This window comes from Bos mutus, chromosome 7 (assembly GCF_027580195.1).
Source record: "Bos mutus isolate GX-2022 chromosome 7, NWIPB_WYAK_1.1, whole genome shotgun sequence".
NCBI classification, from domain to species: Eukaryota; Metazoa; Chordata; class Mammalia; order Artiodactyla; family Bovidae; genus Bos; species Bos mutus.
In genome coordinates this window covers 51,729,391-51,752,498 of record NC_091623.1, presented here as the reverse complement: position 1 = coordinate 51,752,498, position 23,108 = coordinate 51,729,391, and the positions used below count along the sequence as shown (strand labels likewise).

The window sequence follows — 23,108 nt, the reverse complement described above, 5'->3', positions numbered from 1 at the left end:
CCTCCCTGACTCCAAAGCCTGACGCAATGCTGGAACGCCTTTCCCAACATGCCAGGGTCCCCTCTGCTTCACTGTTATCACCTGTTTTCACCTTGAAGGCTAGCTGGTCTGCTGGAGACTGGGGCTTCAAGTTCTGGGAAGGGATCCTGAGCAGACCCATGCTCCTCCTCCTGTCCCTTCCCCCACCCCCGCCCCACTCACATGGCACTCGCCGTGTAGCTGGCATCGCCACCCTCCACGTACTGCACTTGGCTGGGGTACACGTGTGAGACCGGCACCTGCTGGAGCTGCTGCACCTGGCATGGGAGGAAGGGGACACAGAGGGTCAGGGGTGGGTTGGCTCCCCACCTCCCTGCTTCTCAAAGTCTGGCAGCTGGCCAAGCTCACGGGGACTCCCAGATCCCCGGCTGGGAGGCTGCACTTAGGGGCTCTCTGAACACCCTGGACAGGGCCAGGGCTGGGAATGAGGCACAGCGGCGTCAGGAAAAGCCAGGCCTCTCTGCTTGAACTGGGGACAGCAAGGGTAGGGTTGAGATGAGGTGGGTGGAGGGGACCCCAGACAGGGTCCTACTGCGGGCATGAAAGCTGAACCCCAGCGGCAGAGCCAAGTTCTGGTACAAGCCTGACGGTTAAGCCGGCCGGAGCCGGGAACTAGCCATGGCTGTAGGAGAGGCGCCTGCATCAGGGAGGACCCCTGCCTATGGGGGCGGGGCCTAGGTGCACAGGATGCGACGGGCGGAGCCGGGACCAGGGCTGGGGCCCCACTGGTGGGCCAGAATCTGGAACTACTGACAAAGCGGGGCGGGGGCGGGGCCTGAGTTCCCCACCCATCCCCCATCCCAGTCTGTAGGGGCAGAGCCTGGGACCAGGAGCCCGCTTTGGTAGGGCGGGGAGGGGGGGGGGGCGGTGCGGTAATCAGAGATGGGTTCCCAGGCTGTCTGGGTGGAGGTGGGGTCTAAAGGGCCTGCGGGGCCGGGCGCGGGCCGGGGCCGGCGGATCCCGCCCCCGCCCGCCCCTCGCACCCCCGCCCGTGCGTCCGCCACCTACTTTGAGGGCCGTGGCGGCCGTGCCGAACACTAGCACCTGGGGGACTCTCTGGATCCTGACCCTCTGGTCGGGGCTGGCTCGGGCCGGCAGCCCGGGTAGTGGCTCGAGGACCACTTTCTGCTGCGGCAGGAGCAGGTGCGGGGGCAGGAAGCCCACCAGCTCCACCCACTGCTCGGCGCCCGGCTCGTAATGGGGCGGCAGCGGCTCGGGGCTGCCTAGCTGCGCGGCCTCCCCGCGGCAAGCTGGCGGTTCCGGGGCCAGCGCACCCGGCCCGGGCCCAGGCGTGGGCGGCCGGGGCGGCGGCGGCTCCGGTGGCGGCGTGGGCCAGGGCTCTTGCTGCTCTGCCTTCCTAGCGGGAAACTGACTGCCTGAGCTCTGGAGGACAAACAGAGATACTGAGGGGTCACCGGGGCCGGCAGCGGGCGGCTGTCCAGGCCTCCACCGCCCACCGGGCTGCTGACACTAGGCAGCAACCCGACCAGAAGACCCCACCCGGTGTCAGGGAGGGGCAATCCAGAGCTCTCTCTGAGCAAAGCCTGGACCCTGAACTGCCCGGTGCTGGCAAAGAGGAAGGCTTGAGGCCCATGGTTGGAATTGGGAGTCCAGGGTGGGGCTGGGTTTCTCAAAGTTCCAGCTACCACCCTCCACCCAGACCCCCCCAGGGGGGCTGCATTCCCTCCCTGCGGCCTGAGGGGCCTGCACCTTCCCCGCCCCCGCTCCCCCCCCCCACCTCCGGGACTGAGCCCCAGTTTGCCCAGAGGCATGTGGGTGAGACACACACCTCTTGAGCCACATGGACCGGCTGGAGTCCTTGCACGGTGAGCTGCTGCACGGGGCCAGCTTTGGGCACCTGTGGAGTGGCCTGAACCACCGACCTCTGCGGGGAGGGAAAGGCAAGTCAGACTGCGATAGCCATGGCCAGGATGGCTGCCCGCCTGTCCTCAAGCGCCACCCCTGTCCCCAGCACTGGCAGCCTTTCTCCAGCTTTTCACTACTGGCCCCACATCATGTGGCTTCCAGGTTCCTTAGCAGGTTGACTCTGGGTGCCATGGTGAACCCGGGCTCTACCAGGTGAGGCTGACAGGAAGTAGGACTGAGAGCTGAACTTGGAGCTGACCGAGGAGGGGTCCCTGCTCCCCACCCCAACTGCCTACATGGTCATCCCGCACCTCGGCATCCAGCAAGTCCTCACTTCCATGCTATGGCGGGGACGCCGGCATTACCCTCAGAGCAGAGTGAGGGACAGAGGCTGGGAGGCGGGGAGCAGCTGAGTGATGAACTCAGGGCTAGATTCCGAGGGGCTGTGGTGTCTGGCTGGAGAATATCTGTTGAGTCCTTCAGGGTGGAGTTTCTGCTTTCCTCCAGGGAGAGCATCTATGGCTTTCATCTGGTTTTCTGAGGGGGTGGAAACCACCCCCCAACCTGACTGGTAATGACCAAATGACAGACAACCCTTGCCTTATAACCTGCTCTGGCCACGGTGCCTGGCAGCTCAAAGTGAGGCCTCCTCTGGAAGATGGGGCATGGACTTAACAGGCTGAGGCCTCTCCCTGAGCCCCTTGGGGGCGAGCCAGGACTTGGCTCCAGGCAAATGGGCCTGGAGATGCCAAGGTTGCTTCTCGAAGCTGTTCCCAGTGCCTATTCAGTCTGAGGTGCTTTCCACAGCAGCCCCAACCACCTAGCTCCCTGGCCCTCAGTATTTAGATGAGAACGTAGAGTCTGGAGAGAAGCAGAGCTGCTTGCCGCAGGCCCCGGTGGCCGGCTGGGGTTGGACCCCCACCGGCTTCCCCACCACCACCCCGACAAACAGCTTTAGGAGGATGCAGAGGCCACTGGGCTGGCACCCCTTGCCCCTGCCACCGCCCGCCTTGGCCTGGCACCTCTTGGGTGACAGGGACACTCTGCTGGACGCCATGGACTTGCAGCTGCTGTGGCACCGTGCCCGTGGGGGCCCCGGCCGTCTTGCCGGAGGAGCTGTTGGCCTGCACGGGTGACCGCTGCAAGGGAAGGAGGCGCAGAGTGTGAGGCAGCCGGGCCCTGACAAACCCTGTCCCAAGAGTTATTCGGGGAGGACAACGGCTGGGGGGGACGTCTCCCAGCCACCTAAGCTGATAACTGTCCCGGGCGTCCAGACGCCTGGTCCCTCCCGCAGCCCCAGGGATCCCAGGGCAAGGCTCAGAGTTCAGCCCAGAGATGCTGGGGAGGCCCGTCTTCCCCAGTGAGGAGGATGAGGACTTTGGCCTCCACTCAGCGGCCCCCAGCTGCCTCCATCAGCAGCTGGACTGCAGCCCTGAGGTGAGAAAGGCTAGGTCTGGGGGTCCCCACTTTCCAGATGAGTTGTGAAGGCGCAGATGGGAAGGGACGTGTGCAGGGCCACACAGCTGTGAGTGGTGGTACCAAGTGCTGACCTTGGGTGGGCTGGCTGCAGAGCCCCCATCAGCTCTGTGTCATGGGAAGTAGATGAGGGGTGGGTATCATTACTTGTTTCATGCCTCGAAAACTCTAGGCTCAGAAGGCTCTGAGGGCCTGTCCAGAGACCCCCAGAACTGAATGTCTCAGCCTGGGACCTCAAAGTCTGACTGCTGACACCCATCCTCCCAGCCATCCACGGCTCGCCTGCCTCCACATCCTCATGGGAATTAGGGGTCCTCAGTATTCACACTATGGTTGGAAGACGGCCACTTTTGCTTCCTGGGATGCAGGGCCCAGAGCTGGAACTTTGAGATTCATCCTGGCCCAGGAGAGAAGGTGCCTCCTCCTGGAGCCAAACTCAGCTCAGAGCCAGCAGAGCAGAGCCAGCAGAGCAGAATCCAGCGGCCGAGCCTCCCACACCCAGGCTCAACAGGGACTTCAAAGGAGGGAGTCCTCACTCCTTTGGGGAGAGGGGCGGGGAGGATGGCTGAAGGGGCCACCACCTACCTCGGGGGGTGAGTGCACTTGCTGGGTGCCATGCACCGTCAGGGAGACCTGGCCGCCCTTGCCGCCCGGGGCTGTGCTCTGCACTACCAGACGCTGCGTGGGAAGAGCCTGGAGCGAGAAGGGAGAAGGACCATAGTTCACTGACAATGACCTGTGTGCGTGTAGGTTTTTCTTTTTTGCCCTCCTCAAGGCATGTGGGATCTCAGTTCCCGGACCAGGGATCGAGTTCCCTGCATTAGAAGTGCAGAGTCTTAACCACTGGACCACCAAGGAAATCCCCTGGCCTGTGTGTTTTTAATGTGCACCTGTGCTGTGCCAGGGGCTTCCCTGGTGGCTCAGTGGTAAAGAACCCACCTGCCAGTGCAGGAGATGTGGGTTCGTTCAATCCCTGGGTCGGGAAGATCCCCTGAAGAAGGAAATGGCAACTCACTACACTATTCTTGCCTGGGAAATCCCATGGACAGAGGAGCTTAGTGGGCTACAGTCCATGGGGTCGCAAAAGAGGGGGACACGACTGAGTGACTCAACAGCAATGTGCTGAGCCAGGTGCTATCTTAGCGCTTCCTGCCTGCGGGCTCCCGGAATTGCCCACACAGTCCCGATGCGTGGTGGCTCCTGAATTTCAGAGGGTGACAGCGAGGCTTAGGACAGCAGAAGCAATTGCCCAAGGTCCTGGAGCCCATACTCAGCAGAGCTGAAGTTTTTTCCCAGGGCACCTGGCTCCATGGGCCTCAAAATGTGCTCCCACCCTGAAAACTGGGCAGGACTTTGTCCCAGTTCATGCCAGACCCCAGCGGCCGCTGTGCAGCCTTGCAGCCCACAGATCACTGTGCACTTGCTCCCGGTGCTGGGCTCTTGGTTCCTAACAGGCTTTGGGTTCTCTGCTCTGGAACATCAGGGTTGGACAGGAACACCAGCCGTGTTCCTGTCAATCCTCAGGTCTCTCTGTTAAGATGACTCCTGCAGCTCCTTCTTGCCCGATGGGCCCTGCCTGACACGGCCTCACTGCCCACCCCAGGGTAGGCCCCACATCCTCGAGGCTGGTGCGGGCAGATCCGAGCAGGCTCCAGGGGTTGGTTGTACACCCTGGGAGGGCTCTGAGAGTGGGGTGTGGGGGCCAGAGGCGGGGCGCTTACCTGCTGGGACACCGGGATGTTGGTGAGCTGGAGGGGTGACACGTGGCCCGGCTTGGCCTGCACACTTGTCTGGACCAGTAGCCGCTGTGGGGAAAGGAAGAAGGGCCTGAACCGGACTGGTTTCCCCAGGGAGGCCTGGCCGGGGTGGGGGAAAGGCGGGGTGGAGGGGTAGGGATTTTTTTTTTAGCAGTGAGCATCTTGATAAGAACAGGTGAGCAGATGGCTCCAGCAGCAGGACTGGGGGTGGGGGGAAGCAAGGTCACTATAGCCATAGCCCCACTGCCCGCGCGGCGTGCTCTCTGTCCACCCTGGGGGCGGGGCGTGTCCTACCTGCTGGGTGCCCTGCACCTGCTGAACCACCTGAGTGGGGACTCCGGTCTGGCTAGCCGTGGAGCCCGGGCTGGCCTCTGACACAGTCTCGCTGGCCCGCATGGCACCCTCTGTGGGGAAAGGTCACCAGGTCAGCTCTGCCTGCTGCCTCCACCCCCACCCTGAGCCTGAGGCCGTCTAGATAGATGCTGCTGCCTGAAGCCAGCTCCAGATGAGGCTAGGCCTCTCCAGGAATCCTGTCTGGCCCCTGTCCAGCCGCAAGACTGCCCATTGGAGTGGGCTAGGGGCCACAAGGACCTATAATCCTTAACACCCATTAGCAGCCACCCCCGCCCCCTCGACCTCATTGTCCTGAAGTCAGTGTCCAGAAGGGTTGACTGACAAGCCAAGATGCAGTGGAGGCTTGGGGAGATGAACTCCTTTGCCCAGCAGGCAGGACTGTGGACCATGACCGACCCCATCAACCCCACCTCCCAGGGGTCCCACAGCCCTGGAAAGCATCAGGACCACCTGCCTTGAGGTGACCCCTGGCTTCCCAGGATCGGAAGCTGGTCAGAGGAGTGACCCCAGAAAGTTTCACCAGCCTGCTGTCAAACACCCCCTCCTCCCTTGCCACTGTCAGAGCTTCCCTGTCCTCGGTGGGGGTGGGGGGCAGGAGCTGGGCAGGTGGGTACTCACGCTGATAGGCAGCCAAGAAGAGGCAGTCATAGAACATGGTGCCCCCCTTCCGCCCCAGTCCCTGCCCGTCAGTCCCCAGGAGCCTGCCCGGCACTCCTTGATCCTTGCCCACCTCTCCAGAACAGCAGGGTGCGCGGGCGGCTTTATACCTGCAACCTTGGGGAGCTAATCCCCCCAGCGCTCCTGGCAGTCCTCTTGGGATAAACATACTTCCCTCCCAGCCCGAGCGGGGCCTTTGAGGGGCTGGGGCTATGCTCTGGGGTCAAGAGGGAGGCTGGTACCCAGAGATGCTTTCAGGAAGGTGCAGGTCGGGTTTCATGCACATCTTGCTAAGTGATTAGCAGGACAGCTGAGAGGGAGGAGCATGGGGCGAGTGTCCCCAGAGGCACTGGTTGGGAGACCCTCATCCCAGCTGGGACACCAGCCACCCCACCCCCTTTATCTCCTGGTTACTCCCAGCAGTTTCAGAGGTGGGGTGGGGCTGGGACCAGAGTCACAGGCCAGGCCTAGGCTGAGGCCCCAAAGGCAGGGAGATGCAGACTCAGGCATGTGGGTAAGGAGGCATGTGTCTGAGCCGAGGGCCTGTGGGGGACACAAAAGGCTCGCAGCGTCCTTTTGGGTCTCAGCCTCTAAAGTGGGGAGCTAGGCCTTGGCTGTTGCAGGGAGACATGGAGAAGGGACTGGCTAGAACAGAAAGGTGGCCGCATGCAGGTAGAAGCAAAGACCTCAGGGGCCAAGTCTGAAGCACAGCACACGACTGTGTATGCTAGGTGTGGGCCAGACGTGGGGGAGGCCCTGGGACAACTCTGCAGCTCGTTCGAGGAGACACTGATTCCTCTGTTTTGCTAGAATCACCCCTCGCAACCACTCAGGCTTCCCTGTCATCATCAAAGAGGAGGCCCTCACTGAGCCGGCCCGCGGGGAGAAACCCGAGAAAGCACCCAGTCCCGTGAGGGCCCCGGCACACCTGGGTGTCCATGGCCCAAGGGACAGTGCCTGACCCAGGAGGCCCGTGGCAGGTTCAGCCTGGCTCAGGGTGGGCAGCGAGTTGGGGGCTTCTCCCATCCCCTCCAACACCCTGGTACTCTGATGAAAAGGGCAAGGTTGGTCCTTGAGTGGGGACCCGGAGCAGCTGGAGGCCTGGGGACTTGCTGGGATCCAGCATCACCTGGGATAAGGAAGATCCAGGAGACAGTCTTGCCCATCTCCTGCTTCAGGGGTGGCCCTTAAGGCTGGAACCCCCATCCTGGCCAGGCTGCATCACGAGGATGAGCAGGTGAGATTCTATAGTCTACTCTTTAGACGAGGGGCTTCCTGTGGCCAAGGTGGGACTCCTGCCACAGTGTCTCGCCCTGGCTCTGCGTGTGCACGTGTCTGCGTGAGGGACCCTGAGTCCGTGAGCATCAGCATCTGTCTGCAAGCTCCACTTTGCACATGCACACAGGCCAGAAAGGGCCCCGCCGTCTCAAATCTCTAGCCAGGAAGCGGCAGCTGATTTCCTGTCCCTCGATCTGATGAGCTTCTCTTCCTCCCTGGCCCCTGCACTTACTTTCTCACTGAGACCTACTCTGGCCTCACAGGCCACTTTGAGCTACTTGGGAGAGGACAGAGGGAAGCCTGAGAGGCTGGACTCCAAGACGGGACCCAGGTCACCACAGACCACACATGGGGCCGTCTGTTCCTCTTCCTCCTGATCCTTCGCTCCCGTCCTGCCAATGATTTCAGTCAACAGCTCATTGGGAGGGGAGCCTGTGGATTCCTGATGCCCCTAGGGCCCTGGGTCCCTTGTCTGTCCTGACCTCAGTTTCCCCATCTATGCTTGGGGACACTGATAAACACCTTCCGGGTCCCTCATCTTGACACAAGTCTTGGACTTCCAGGGGCTCCAAGTGAGACAGAAGCAGGGAAGAGAGGCTGGACATGATCCCTTCTTCAGTCCAGCCCTATCCCCTTCCACCGGCTTGGTCTCATCTTTCTAGGGATGGCCGGCAGGACTCACAAGGTCTTCCTTCCACTTGGGTTTTGGGTGATAGCCTGGTGGCCTCTGAGGACGGGGTATTATGGATCTAGAGGAGTGTTCCTAAGCTGGAAATTTGAGCTTCCTTCCCATCACCTCCAAAGTCACCTTAGGGCAGAGCTCCTGAGGACTGGGCGAGAGGAGCTGCTTCTACGGCAGCGCTCCTGGCTGGCTTCCAGTCTGGGCTCCATGTCTGGCTCCTGGGCCCCGCCCTGCCTCCTGCCTGCAACTCCCTGGGTCCCTGCTCAGCTCACATTGCTTCTGGCTCCGGAGGAGCCCCAGGCACCTTGCTGCAGCCTTTGCTGGTGTTAGTTACACCCCCACCTCCACCTCCAGGACCGGCTCACGTGGCCCAGAGGCCACCCTTAGATAAAAGGGACACTAAGGGTTACAAAGGAACCCTCAGAAATCACTGCCAGGGGTGGGGGAGGGGTCAACGAAGCCACAGGAGTCCTCATAGAACAAATCAAGGAAGCAGTGTCTGGTAACCATTCCGGGGACAGGCCTGCTGCTGGCAGAACCAGGAGCAGAAGGGACAGGCAGTTCCCCAGGACCACTGTGAAAGATAATGAGGCCACTGACCAAAGAAAGGAGGCTGAGATTCACATCCACAACCGGTCACATCAACACCGCAACCCACCCACACTGAGTGCCCCACAGCATGATGGGGGCCAGGAGAGGGGGGTACCGAAGGCTTTGACCAGTAGGTACCAGGGCCTCCCTGAGGGTGGAGGAGGGGGGTGGTGGGAGGAGCTGGAGAAGACAAGGGAAGAGAGGAGACGGGCTGGGACTTGGGGGATGCTGGGGTCTACAGTCGTGCGTCCATTCCAGACCCTTGTTCTGGGGACCCCAGACACAGCAAGCAACAAAAGCCAGCACTCAGGAGGTCCAGGGCCAATAAGTGGAGGCTATGAAAAGTCCTCTAGCAGCGACAGGCAAGCCCTCCTGCCTGCTCTCCGCTGCCCAGAGGCCCCGAGATGGGATGGGAGCGCTGAGCTGGGTCAGGTCAGCATTCATGAGGGATAAGCCACCAGAGGGTCTGGGATGGGAGAGCTCCAGGCAAAGGGCAACGAGAGTGCCAAGGCCCAGAGACGAATTGAGCCTGGAAGTTTTGCGGAGCCACAGGAAAGCCAGTGGGGCTGAAGCAGGAATGTAGGGGGCAAGGTTGATACCAGATGGGGCTGGGTGGCCAGCAGGCCTGGATGGCCAGAGTCAGGAGGTTGGACTTTTGTCAGTAGCGGCGCAGGGAGTGTGGAGCTGGTCCCTATCACAGGGATCCAGATCTCCTAGAGGCAAGAAAGGCCAGGCCAGGCTTTCTCAGAGAGTGCCCCCAGGGCCACCTGCTTTGGAATAATCCGGGTTGAGCTGGGACATAATGGAATCGAATCAACAGTTATCAAGAGGCTCCCTCTGGTTGCTGTTGGGGAGGACTGTGAAGGGTCTGAACAGAGGCTGGACCAGGGTAGGGGACAGGGAGGTGGGAGAGGTGGTGGGTTCTGGTTGGATTTAGGACATGGAGCCCAGACAGCTTGCTTGCTCAAGGATGGGTAAGACAGGGGACCTCCCTGGTGGTCCAGTGGTTACGACTCTGCACTCCCAAGGCAGGGGCGGCATGGTTTCGATCCCTGGTTGGGGAACTAGCATTCTGCATGCCACGCCATGCAGCCAGGAAAAAAAAAAAAGGATGGGTAAGACAGGAGTCAAGGCTGACCCTGGCCTGGGGTGGGGGGAGAGAGAGGGTGATATTTACTAGGACAAGGAAGTCTCAAAGGAGGCCAGATTTGAAGAAGCAAAGAAATTCCAGATTGCCATCAGGCCATGCTGGTTTGAGAGGTCTGTGGAACCACGTGGATGGGTCACAGGTGGCGAGGACTCAGGGCCAACAACGTGGGGTGGGCATTGTCGTACAGAGGTGGCATCAGAGGCTAAGGGACAGGACAAGGCCCTGGAGCAGAGAGGAGGCCTCAGCTGATGAGGTCATGGTGCACAAGGTAAGGGACATGAGGAGGAAGGAGCAAGGGGGAACCGAGATGGGGAGGCAGGGAGGTGGGCAGAGACCAGAGCGGGAGGGCATTTCTGGGGGGGTGGGGGGAGGGGAGAAACTGTCATGTGCTGCCCAGAGGCCAGGGGAGAGGAGAATAGAGGGTGACCAGTGGGTTGACAAGATGGGGGCCATGGGTGATCCTGCCTGGGACTCTGGGATTGAGGAGACAGAGCTCTGAGTGAAGGGGCAGAGACTAAGGAAGGGAGGATGAATCCTTTGAGGAATTCTGACTTAAAGGGAGGGCTTCCCAGGTGGCTCAGTGGTAAAGAATCCGCCTGCCAATGCAGGAGATGCAGAAGACATGAGTTCCATCCCTGGGTTGGGAAGATCCCTTGGAAAAGGAAATGGCAACCCATTTCCGTTTTCTTCCCTGGAGAATGCCATGGACAGAGGAGCCTGGTGGGCTATAGTCCATGGGGTCGTAAAGAATCAGACATGAATTAGTAACTAAACAACAACTAAGGGAAGAAAACGGGACGACTGCGGTAGCGGGTGCAGGGCCTGGGGGCCCTGGTTAAAATGGGAGCTGCTGTATTTTTACAAGCAGGTAGAAAAGATCTACCAGAGAGGGACTAAGTAATGAGGCTGGGACGGCAGAAGTCCTGGAGGGGGCAGCCTGGAACTGCCATGGGGCCACTTCACCCTTCCAGCAACAGGAAAGCAGAGCTGGTGGGTGCAGATGGACCCTGGGTGCTGGGAGGCTGGGTGGGTGGGAGATGGGGCCCTTCTTGTCACATGACAATGCCTTGTCCACAGTGAGGTCAGGAGCAGGGTGCGGGGTTAAGGACACAGAATGAGAGGGAGGTGCTGGAGGTGAGGGGGCAGCCGGGGGCCTGGGTTTTTCAGAGAGCAGGGAGGATGCTGGTGAGGATACTGGGCTAAGAACGCCCTGGAGATGTGGCCTGGTGACCCCGGCCACATCCTGCGCCTGGCCTCGCTCTGTACTCAGCTGACTCTCCCATGCCAGCTGAGACCCTCCTCCACACCAGTCTGTGTCGCAAAGAGTCATTGCCCCGAGCCCCTGCGTGCCCCTGCCCTCCCTGGGGACCCTGACACTGCGGGAGCCTCCTTGACACTACCGGGGCCCAACTGCTTCCGTTGTGGTCCCACGGGGCCGTGTCACTTGCCACCAGTTTTGACTCTTCATTGTCCTAGGGTCAAGTTAATTGACCTGCACTTTCCACAGCCTCCCAAGATGCCCTTAGGATCCCCACCACTTCCTTTTCCATTGCGGAAAGACTGGGGCCAGCCTCCCCTCTACACAGGGAACACCAGAAACCATTAAAGATGCCCAGTCCTGTCCTGAGCGCCACCTGTTTTTTTTTGGCCGCACCATGCAGCGTGTGGGATGTTAGGATCTTAGTTCCTCAGCTAAGGATGGAAGCTATGTTCCCTGTAGTAGAAGCGCAGAGTCCTAACCACTGGACCGCCAGGGAAGTTCATCTGAGCTCCACCATCTCCCTCCGGGGAATGACCACCTATCCTGACTCTCTGCTTCCACTTCCCTCTGCTCAGCCCGTCCCCATTCTAGAGGAAGCGGGCATAGGGAAGATGCTCTGAGGCAGGAACCATGGGTGCCACGACCCAAGCCTCCTGGTCATTTGCTCCACAGCCTCAGGGGGGCGGCTGCAGTGACAAACAGGATCCCCTGGCCACATCACACACTCACGAACTCATCCAACCAAGAGCCCTGCTTGGCCCAAGTCTTGTCAAAAATGAAACAGAAGGGAGGGGGAGCAACCCCTCCAGACCTCCCAGTGGACCTCCCTGAACTGCAGCTGGGAGCACCTCACAGGCAGCCCCTGAGCTCAAAACTGTTACTTTTTGTTTTTAAAAATTTTGACTGGGTTGGGTCTTGGTTGTACCAGCTGGGCAGGCTCCAGAGCGCTCAGGCTTAGCTGCCCTGCCACCTGCGGGATCTCAGTTCCCCAACCAGGGCTCGAACCTGGGTTCCCTGCATTGGAAGGTGGATTCTTAACCACTGGACCACCAGGGAAGTCACTTGAAGTTGTTACAGTCCCTTTATGGATGATGGCCGAATGCTTCCCCTCCAGTTCTGGCAGGCGTTTGCAAATTAACTCTACTGCCCAAACCTTTCATTGAGTGACATCTTACTTGAGGACAGAGACAGAACCAGCTCAAAGAGCTGCCCTGGCGGGGAGGATTCTGGGGGGCACAGAGTCCTCCCTGCTTGGTCTGACTACTTCTTCCCCAGAAAGTGAAAAAAGTCAAAGTGTTAGTCGCTCAGTCGTGTCCGACTCTTTTGCGACCCCATGGACTGTAGCCCGCCAGGCTCCCCCGTCCCTGGGATTCTCACGGCAAGAGGACTGGAGTGGGTGGCCATGCCCTCCTCCAGGTCTTCCGACCCAGGGATCAAACCCAGGTCTCCGACACTGCAGGTAGATCGTTTACTGTCTTAAGCCACCAGGGAAGCCTTCCCCAGAGATGTACCGCAAATCCCACCTGTGGACCTGAGACAGTTAAAAAGCTGCCCTCCGGGTGATAGGCACAATAAGTGATGACGGGAGGGCTCTGGGATGCCCCCACATCCATAAGGCTAGGCTCCCCCAAACTCTTGCTGGAGTTGTTCACAGGGTGCCCTGGCTCCGAGCACGCGTCCACTTACCGGAGACAGTGACCACGATGTACTGCTGGGACGCCGGGGACGGGGTGGGTGCGCCGGCCGGCTGCGAGGGCGTGGGGGCAGCCGGGAGCTCTGTCACATACGGCTTCTGGCTGCCCGGTGGCTGTGCCTGGGGCTGCGGATTCTGCAGCTCGGTGACATACTGGGGCTGGGGGGTGGCGGCGGTGGCGGGGGGCTGGGGGGGCTGGGGTGCCGCGGAGGGTGGCGGTGGCGGCTGGGCTTGCGGCGGAGCCTGTGGTGGCTGGGATGGTTGCGGGGCCGCCTGTAACTCAGTAACGTACGCCTGTGTTGCCATGCCAACAGTGGGGAAAATGATAATAAATAAGGCTTTTTTTTTTTTTTTTTGCTTGCTTGGGAAGAAGGAGGGAGGGGGGAGAGAGAAGAGGAGGGAGAAAAAGAAGGAAAAACAAGAATTAATCTACAGGCAGAGGAAACCAGGGACAGCTCCTGGCTCCCCAGAGACACGTTTGGGTTCATCAGCAACTTAATTACATTCCGAGGCTGGTGGCAAGATCTAACCAACCCGCTGCTGCACAGCAACTGAGGATGGACCAGGGCTGGTCTGCGCCTCTTCCACTCACCCTGACCCAGGATTCCTGCCTTCTTCCTTCGCAGGCTCCAGCGCCTGGGGGACCCCTGGGCTGGGAGACCTCCGACTTTTGCCCAGAAACAAATTATACAGTTCTCCTGAGAGTGCCTGCAGGCACTGTCCTGCATACTTTCTTTACAATTAACTTTAATTTTTTAATTTTTTGGCCATGCTGGATGACATGTGAGATCTTAGTTCCCCGGCCAGGGATCAAACCCCTACTCCAGGCAGTGGAAGCACACAGAATCTAGTCTCTGCTGCTGCTGCTGCTAAGTCGCTTCAGTCATGTTTGACTCTGTGCGACCCCATAGACGGCAGTCCACCAGGCTCCTCCGTCCCTGGGATTCTCCAGGCAAGAACACTGGAGTGGGTTGCCATTTTCTTCTCCAATGCATGAAAGTGAAAAGTGAAAGTGAAGTTGCTCAGTCGTGTCCGACTCCTAGCGACCCCATGGACTGCAGCCTACCAGGCTCCTCCGTCCATGGGATTTTCCAGGCAAGAGTACTGGAGTGGGGTGCCATTGCCTTCTCCGAGTCTCTACATTACTTTATTTAAAACTCTGCAACAATTGCATCCATGCTTGAGACTCAGAGAGGTTAAGGAGCTTGCCCCAGGCCACACAGCAGGGAAGAGGTGGGACTGAGTCTGAACCCTGGGCACTCTGAGCACTGGACTACTGGGCTAACTGCTGGGAAGGAAGGTCATGGGGAAAGCTGTCCCCCAGCCAGCCTCTTCCAGTCCCCTCCTTGCCTGCCATCTGGGCTTGGATTCTTGGCTGAGTGTCATTCCCCGAGGCGGGGGTGGTGGTGGGGGGGTGCGGAATGCCAGACACGGGGAAGGTGTTTTGAGTCCAAAAAGCCCCCTGAGCTGCTTGCGGCCATAGAAATGAGAGCATTTGTAGGTGGCGACGCCAGATGTGAGCTCCTCCCTGAACAGTGGCCTTCTAGGGCCTGGGGCGACTGGGCTGGGAGCAGGCCCTGGCCACAGAGCAGGCCTGGTAGGCCCTGCTGACTTCAGAATGGGGCCCACCTGACCACGCAGAGGCAGCTTTTCTGGCTGCTAACTGTCTGTGGTGCCTCTCTCAGGCGCTCGGTGTGAGGCAAGTACTGTGAGTGAGGCAAATCGTCAGTATAAGCCCCGCCCCTCGCTGAGCCCCGCCTCAGCAGGGAGTGGGCCACCGGTTTCCTGACTCCTTCTCTAAGGAGCTTCTAGGGACAGTGGAACAAATGCAGGAGTGGTTAAGAGAAGCTCCACCCCTCACAGTTACGTGGTCCCTGATGGCCCTAGACGTATCTCAGTGTAAGAGCTTTGCCTGCGGGGTCGCGGTGACCTGTGGCCTTCAGCAGCGTGACACTGCAGGGCTGAGCCAGAGGCTCTTCTGCAATAATCCTCGAGCACCTGTGTGCCATGGCCAGCCAGCTGCAGGGGGACTAAAAGAGATTTTCAAGGGAAAGAGAAAAATAACTGCTACTTGGTGATCAGAAACCCCAGGTAATCACTGTGATTACCTCCTCACAGCAGGCTGGCAAGGGAGGAGCCACTGTGCCCATTTCACACATGAACAAAACAAGGCTCAGGAGTGACCTGCACACAGGCCTGCGACGGCAACCAGCAAGAAAAAGGATTTGAAGCCAGGTCTCTCTGACCCCCAGATATGTGCTGTTAGCCCACAGCCCTACTCAGGGAGCCAGGCCCAGGGCTCACAGTCGGTAGATGGCATCTTTCCTGTTTTTCAGATGGAGACACCTAAGGCCCACCCACAGAGGTAATGCCACCTACCCAAGGCCTGGTTGGAGCAGCAGAACTCAGGGGCGGGGAGCCCACCAGAGAAGCCCAAGGGAGACCGCAGGCCAGCCAGCACCGTGGTGCCTGTGTTCTTCGCACCTCCCTGTATCTCGCTCTCTGGGGATCTGGACTCTGCCCTTGGATGCCAAACCCAAGACGAATCCAGGTCAGCAGGGGGCAAGGCAGGTGAGTCACAAACCCTGGATGGACCTGTGCACGACTTGAAATTGACTACCTCCCTGCTGTGTGACTTGCGAGGAGGGTGTCCACTCCCTGGGCCTCAACTGCCCCATCTGTGCAATGGGAGGGTAGCAGGCCTACAGTGCAAGGCTGCTGCAGAGCTCCGTCTGATGGTGTGGGCAGTGTTTGGCCAAGCTCCTGGTGCAGCCTGAGCACTTAAGAAATGGCTCTGGTTCCCCTCATTGCCCGGGGCCCTTGAACAAGGCTCTAGGCAAGACTACAAGCCTCCAGGCCCTGCCTCCCTGCTTTGGGCTGCTAAGTACAAAGGAAACAAGGGCTGCTGTCTGCACTCGGGTGGGCTTGGTAGGCTTGGGTATGCCAGGCTCCGATGGCTGGTGTGAACAGAGCTGGCAGAGCCCTGAGGCCACCCTCCCTGCCAAGCCTGGTCATTACAGAGAGAGGGACAGTGACAAGGGCCCTGGTCCAGGTCTGAGGGAGTGGTTCTGGGCTTGCCCACTGTGCAGGATGGAAAGGTGGCCTGCCAGGGACTCAGGTAGCAGGGAGAACTTGCTCACCTGGAGAGGGAGAGGCTACTGCCTGCCAAGCACACAGGGAAAACATCTCCCACCAGCCCCTGCCCTCCCCAAACTCTTTCCTGCCAGTATTAGAGGGGCCCACCTCCTCAGACCTCCTCGCAGTACTGGGTCCAAACCCCGGTCCAGATCGGATGCTCAAGTCACTGCTGCTGATCAGCGCCTGTCTACCAGTATCAGACTCACTTCCACTTGAACCCTGGCCTGTCTCTTAATTCATGTCTCTTAAAACATGTAACTGATTTTCCTCTGGGCCTCAGTTTCCCCATCTTTCGTGTGGGGATGATAACACCTGATTCATAGGGCTGTTGCAAAGATCCAATGTGATCAGCAGAGCACCAAATAAGCACTGAGAAGTAGAAGTTGCTATTATCATTATTCACTCAACAAGCATCCATGGGGTTGGAGGGGAAAGGAGAGAGATGCAATCCTCAACCTCTTAGAAACAGGCACCAAGCAGAGATTCTGACTCTGGTGTTCATCAGCCTCACCTGGGGAGTCAGTTAAATGCAGACTCCTAGGCCCACTGACAGAGTCTGGGATGACCCTGGAGTCTGCTGTTTGAGCTAGTCGCCAGGATAATTCTGGGGCAGGTTGTACAGGGCACTGAGAAGCCCTGGCCTGGACTTTCCCAGCCTTAGGAGAGTGGCCCCTTGTGGCCCCTCCCACCATAAAAGGGCTTTAAAACCTCCACACTTGCCGGTGCTTTCTCCCCTTCAAGGTGCAAACCCTGTAGGCCTCCTTGTCTCCACTCGAGGACAGGGGGAGGTGGCATGGACACAACTGAGCTCAAAATGGGGAAGGGGAGATGGGTAAAACAGCTAAGCCAGCTTCTCTACTGGAGACCTTCTCAGCATTGTCATTGTTAGTCTCCAGGAAGAATGATACAGAATGCTAAATTTCCCATAATTATTTCACCGGGGAACCTCCCTTTTATTTTTTCCAATTGTGGAAGGCTAGGTTGAGCAGAGTTCGGTAGGGTGTTCCCTGGAGAGGAATAAGTCACAAATATCTATACAGGATGAGGTGTGTTCCACATCTATTTGAGCATGACTCAGCAAATCTGTTCCTTAGCAATGAAACTGCCAAAAAATGCACCAGTGGCTGCACCTATCTTCAAAGCCAACACCTGTTTTTTGGAGAATGTTTGAATCCATTCTTTAGGACGGGGCTGGCATATTTCTGTGAAGGGCCAGCCAGAAGTCAAGATTTTTGACTCCAAGGACAGACAAGTCTATTCCAGTGACTCAGCTCTGCCACTGGACTGTGAAAACAGCCGTGACAATATGTAAAGAAGCAGTTGCGTGGCTGTGTGCCAATAAAAGTTTATTTCTAGACACTGAGATTTGAATTTTACATAATTTTCACATATCACGATATATTATTCATGTCACAAAATGTCCTTAAAAATGTAAAAACATTCTCAGATCACAGACCGTAAAAAACAGGTGAAGGTTTAGCTGTAATGGTTTACATCTGGGACAAGGCCCTCCCAAGGAAATGAAAAGAAAACCTCACTTTCCTCACCTGTAGACTGGCTTCAAAAACGAACTTTTGGGGGAATGGGGAAATTAAATATAACAGTGTGAGTTTCCCTCATCCTCTATATCCAGTTTGGGTTGTTTTTTTGTTTTTTTTTTGGTGTGGGGGGGTATTTTTATTTGTTTGTTTGCCACACCACATGGCTTGCAGGATCTTAGTTCCCCAGCCAGGGGTTGAACCTGGGCCCCAGCAGTGAAAGCACAGAGTCCTAACCACCAGACATTCATTTATTTATTTGGCTGTGCGGGTCTTAGTTGCAGCACACAGGATTGGCAGCATGTGGGACCTAGTTCCCTGACCAGGGATCAAATCTGGGCCCCCTGCATTGGGAGCACAGAGTCTTGGCCACTCGACCACCAGAGAAGTCCCACCAGTTAGTTTTTAAGACTTATCAATTTTGGGGGGCTCTGAAATCACTGCAGATGGTGACTGCAGCCATGAAATTAAAAGACGCTTACTCCTTGGAAGAAAAGTTATGACCAACCTAGATAGCATATTGAAAAGCAGAGACATTACTTTGCCAACAAAGGTCCATTTAGTCAAGGCTATGGTTTTCCCAGTGGTCATGTATGGATGTGAGAGTTGGACTGTGACGAAAGCTGAGTGCCGAAGAATTGATGCTTTTGAACTGTGGTGTTGGAGAAGACTCTTGAGAGTCCCTTGGACTGCAAGGAGATCCAACCAGTCCATCCTAAAGGAGATCACTCCTGGGTGTTCATTGGAAGGACTGATGCTAAAGCTGAAACTCCAATACTTTGGCCACCTCATGCGAAGAGTTGACTCATTGGAAAAGACTCTGATGCTGGGAGGGATTGGGGGCAGGAGGAGAAGGGGATGACAGAGGATGACATGGCTGGATGGCATCACAGACTCGAAGGACGTGAGTCTGAGTGAACTCCGGGAGTTGGTGATGGACAGGGAGGCCTGGAGTGCTGCGATTCATGGGGTCACAAAGTGTTGGACAAGACTGAGCGACTGAACTGAACTGAACTGACTGAATAATTCCTCCAGAACAGATCCTAAGGCTGGGCTTTTCCCTCCATCTTTATCAATACCATGCTAGTATTGATGGTTACCATCATCTCTTGCCTGGACCCACTCATCACTGGCTCCTGGCTTCACTCTTGCCTTTATAAGAGTCTTTGAAACGCAAACCCTATTGTGTCGCTCCTCTGTTGAAAAGGTTCCAATGTTTTCCATAACAGAGAATAAATAAAAACCAGAGCCCCTCCCATGACCTACAGGGCCTCATGGGATCTGGCCCCTTCCAGGCCCCTTTCTCACTCTGAATGTTCTAGCCACAATCTCTCTCCTTCCCAAACGCTCCAGGCCTCCCCCTGCCTCAGGATTTGCCCCAGCTCTTCCGTCTACTGGCATGCTCTCCTCACCTCCGCCTGTTGGCTCCTTATCACTCACATCTCAGCTCATAGGTCACCTTGTCAGGTCTCAAGCTCCCCCTTTACAAGCCCTCTGGAGCACATACTCCTGTTTCATTTTTTCCCCTGGCCCTGTATCCTGTTTGGTTATTTTCTTCTTCCCTCCACAAGGTAAGGGCACCCATCACTCTATTCCCAGCTACGAGAACACTTTCAAGCACACAGCTGGGACTCCGCTCCACTTTCACTGCCAAATAAGTGTCCACAATGAAGGGAACAACACACTGCTAGTGAATGTCAAAGACGGTTGAAATCTACCAACTGGTGAGAGAGGCTTGCAGAAAAGTTAGTGCCTCCTGTAGCTGTGCTACAGGGGCAGGTGATGCCTCCAAATCCAGAACAGACCCCTTAGGCCAGGAAGACTGTGCACCAAGCAGTTGCTCTCTGGAGGTGGTATCCCTGGCAGGTGGAGGAGTGGGGAAGAGTCCTGTCTAGCCCAACCCTTGTTTTCAGCCCCAAGATGCTGGAGCGTGTGGCAGGAGGGGAGGGTGAGCCGCTTAGCCCCAGGGACACCTTTCTCAGATCCCCACTTTTCCCATGACACCCAGTGCCCCAGCTTATCCAGCTGCTTCCCAGAAGGCTGCGTCTGAGTCTGGGCCCAGGGACAAACTTTCTCTCTGGGTCCTCTCCTAAGGCTGGAGAAGGGCCTTAGGAGAGTGACACCTTCCCACTAAAAACTGGAGTCCTAGGACCCGGCTTCCCAGGATCCCTGTCATCGGCCCACACGGACCAGCAAGTGAGTCAAGCTTTAAACCCACTAGGCTGTCACCCGATTTGAGATGATAAAAATAAATGTGAGTGGTATAATTCCAAGGGCTGAGCAGGAAGTGATAATCGTCATAATAACAGTAGCAGTCAACATAGTCTGAGCAATTACTATGTATCTGATGCTCAACATGTATTCTTTTATGGGATCCACAGTACCGTAATATGAGATTAAAATCGTGACCGATGATCACTGCCCCTAGTTTAGATGAGAGGAAACTAAGGCCCAGAGAAGTTAATTTACTTGCCCAGGACCACACAGCTAGAGAGCAGTTGATTGTTTCAAAGGCAAGCAACCAAAGCCAGTATTCCCTTCTGGAGTCTAATAACTGCTCTGGGCTTGGGCCTTTCAAACGCCTAAGATATGGGGGTGGGGTGGGGAAGGGGGGTCACAGAGAGTGGAAGAAGCAGTCAATGAGACTAGATCATCAGTAACACTGCTTTCTGCATCAGAATTCGCCTAACAGGTGCTGATGATCTGACAACCTGGTTATTTCTAGATTTTTACTGAAAAATTAAATCTCTCCTTTTCTTAAATTTCAAGAGGTTCTACCACCCCTGACCTGGGAAAAGTCCCTGGAGAAGTGACATCCCTTCTCCCAGCCTTATCTCAAACTTCTGGGGGAAAGCTTTAGGAGAACCTGGAACATTTGTTCTCCTTGAAGTTTATTGATTGATTTTAAAAGAAAACGGCTGCAGTCTGCCCTCAGCCCTGCCGATGCCAAGCTCCAAAGCAAAACGGAGAATAAGCACAGTGGACTTGGCTTGGCTGGCTATTTAAAAAAATCTTCCCCAAGCTGGCAGATCTTGTTGCCCAGCAAAGCAGTCACTCAGATTCTCCTCTAACAAAGTAGAGCACTTCCCCTTGTCTCTGACCTCAGTGTCCCCGCTCCCTCCCCACGTGGCTCTGGAGGCTGGTACCTCTTCAGTGACATGTGATCCAGCTGACACCAACTTGATTGACACAAAAACATGTGTCTGACCAAGAGAAGCCGCTTCAGAAACTTCCTCAGGAGCCATTTACTCCCCATGCCCAGAGAGGAAACCCAGGATAGGCTGAAAAGCTAGGAATGGCCCCATCTCCAGGAATAAGCCTCCTGCCCAGGGACAACAGGAAGGAGATCTTAGAGCTGCCCACAGAGAAGCAATCAAGTTTCGGTTCCTCTAACTCAGCCACCCAAGATCATGTCTCTCAGCCAAGGCCTTCGCTCTCTGCAAACCAAATCATCCAGACTAAAGTCATTACCCCTAGCCTGCAGCTTCAAAAAACTCTCCACCCTCACCTCCTCTCAAAGAGAAGGGAGATTTAGGAGGGAACAGCAACGTTGACATCAAGACCAACAGTTAATCTATAAAACACTTTCAGAAACAGTAGATAGGAGTAAAAATTCAAGGATGAGCCCTAGAGAAATGTCTGAAAGGAATTAGGAGGCCTGAAATGCAAAAAATGAGGAGAGATGGCAATGACTGAACCCACTTTACAGGATGGAAAACTGAGGCCTAGATGTGGCAGGCACTGAGTACTGGCAGGTTCTAAAATGACGAGGCACAGGTGGCCTCCAGTGCTTCAGGGAGCAGGAAGGCCTAGGCGGCAGCTGCCCCACCCCGTTCCTGGGGCACCGGCCGGCCCCCAACCACACCTTACGGCCTGGCCCCGCCCATCCACCTAGATCCCGCCTCGCCCCTCCCTCACTCCCATTGGCCCAACCCTCCAAGTCCCGCCCCCTTGTACCTCCCGACATATAAAAGCCCCCCGCCCGGGCCGGCCGACCTCCACTCGCCGCCTGCTTGCGAACTCCCGCCCCTCGCGGGGGCCGGGCCGCTGGGCCCGGGGGCGGGTGGTGTCGCCCCAGCCGGGACCCAGCCCCCTCCCCCACGGCCCCGACGGTCGCCGCCGCCATTTTGACCGCCCGCCCCTTCCCCCAAGACTCTGACCACAGCGACACCCGCCGCCCGGGCCCCGCCGCCCTCCCCGGCCCGGCCTGCCACCCTGGGGCCGCCCGGGTTACCTCGGCTTCTTCCCACTTCTTTCTGCGGAAGGGCTTTCCAGAGGTCTCGGAGGCGATGTTGGGAGGGGGACAGAACGTGCCGGGGTCCCCGGGCCGGGCCGGGGGGGTGGGGGTGGGGGTCGGCCGGGCGGTTGTTGTTGTTGACTCGCGTTGCCGGGTTGCTTGGTCGCCACGACTACCGTGGCTATGGCGCCTCCGTTTCCCTCACCGGGGCAACTGTTGCTACCCACCCTACTTACGTCACGCTCAGGGGGCGGGGTCCAGGGTGATTGGCGACACCGGGAAAAGTGATTGGACGGCGCCAGGCCCTGCCGCTAACCTATTGGCCCCAAGGCACGCTTTTCAACACCCTCTCGACTTCCCGGCGCTCTGATTCACCGGTGTTAATGTCCATCAAAGGAAACTGAGCCCTCAAAGGCAGTGGAGCCCGTCACTCCCCCAAGGAAGCGTCGGGCTAAGAATAAAGGGGTGGGGTCTGTGAGGTCGGGATTGGTTTGCTGCCTTAAAGCCTGTCTTCTGGTTAGACTAAAGGGATGTCAATCTAACCCAAAGGTTTGCCGCGCTCTCTAGCTGGCGCCTATACGCATGCGCGCCACGCAAAGCCCCCCTGGGAGTGGTAGTCCGTTCCTGCGTACTTTAAACGCCTTACCAAATGCAAAGAGCGAGAAAGGAAAGATCTCTTCCTTCAGACTTCTCCCTTTCCCTGTGGGCCAGTTCTTGGTCTCGCGCGCTGACGTCAGGGAAGGAATACGGTGACGCAGCGCTGTTTGTCTGTGACGTTGGTGGCGGAGGCCGGGCTCCGGGTTCGATGACGTCACCAGGCGCTGTTTTCCTCCCCCAACGCGGTTGCCCTACGGCGGTGGGATGCAGGTGGGGATGCGAGACCAGGGTTCGATCCCGGGGCCCAGCCCCAGAGCGACACCCGCCACCACTTCCGCTTAGGCTCGTCCGGCTCTCTCCCGCCTCCCCGCCGCCTCGGGCCGGGAAAGGTCACGGCTGCCGGGGCGACCGCGGCTATCTCGGCCCCGCAGGAGGTGCGGGCCGCCCTGCGAAAGGTCTCCCACAGGCGGGGGACTTAATTAGCTGCTTCCACCGTGAGCGATAAGCAAAGGTCAGCGTCCAGCCCTTCCCGGGGCAGCTCGGATTGCTCAACCAGGCTCCACACGGCTCTCCCATCCCTCCCCCGTTCCTGCCCCACTCCCGCCCTCCTACGTGCCTCAGTTTTTCTAGGGGAGGAGAAGAGACAGAAGCGGGATCTGTATTAGATTGAGCGTCTTTGGTACAAAAATTCGACCATCAAGATGGATACTATTCTAATGCAATATTGCAGTATGTTTAAAATATCAAATTTAATGGGGGGGGGAATAAATCCATAGTGAACAAAATAGCAAAAT

The 23,108-nt window shown here is 57.5% G+C and overlaps 1 protein-coding gene across 3 annotated transcripts in view; it reads right to left on the bottom strand.

Moving 5' to 3' along the window:
• RFX1 (regulatory factor X1) overlaps positions 1-22,831 on the bottom strand; it is a 35,417-nt gene extending 12,586 nt beyond the window's left edge. The window contains exons 1-8 of one of the 3 annotated variants that reach the window (XM_070373537.1): positions 21,715-21,929; positions 12,798-13,165; positions 5,433-5,542; positions 5,103-5,186; positions 3,967-4,074; positions 2,928-3,044; positions 1,829-1,924; positions 202-296 (exon numbers count right to left, since the gene is read on the bottom strand). In XM_070373537.1, the coding sequence (XP_070229638.1) occupies positions 202-296; positions 1,829-1,924; positions 2,928-3,044; positions 3,967-4,074; positions 5,103-5,186; positions 5,433-5,542; positions 12,798-13,110 (923 nt within the window). In that variant the 5' untranslated portion in view covers positions 13,111-13,165; positions 21,715-21,929. Of the gene's footprint in view, positions 1-201; positions 297-1,828; positions 1,925-2,927; positions 3,045-3,966; positions 4,075-5,102; positions 5,187-5,432; positions 5,543-12,797; positions 13,166-21,714; positions 21,930-22,363 lie in introns of those variants that run through there. The other 2 variants (XM_070373539.1, XM_070373538.1) reach the window with 2 other exon arrangements.
• Between the last annotated feature and the right edge of the window lie 277 nt (positions 22,832-23,108).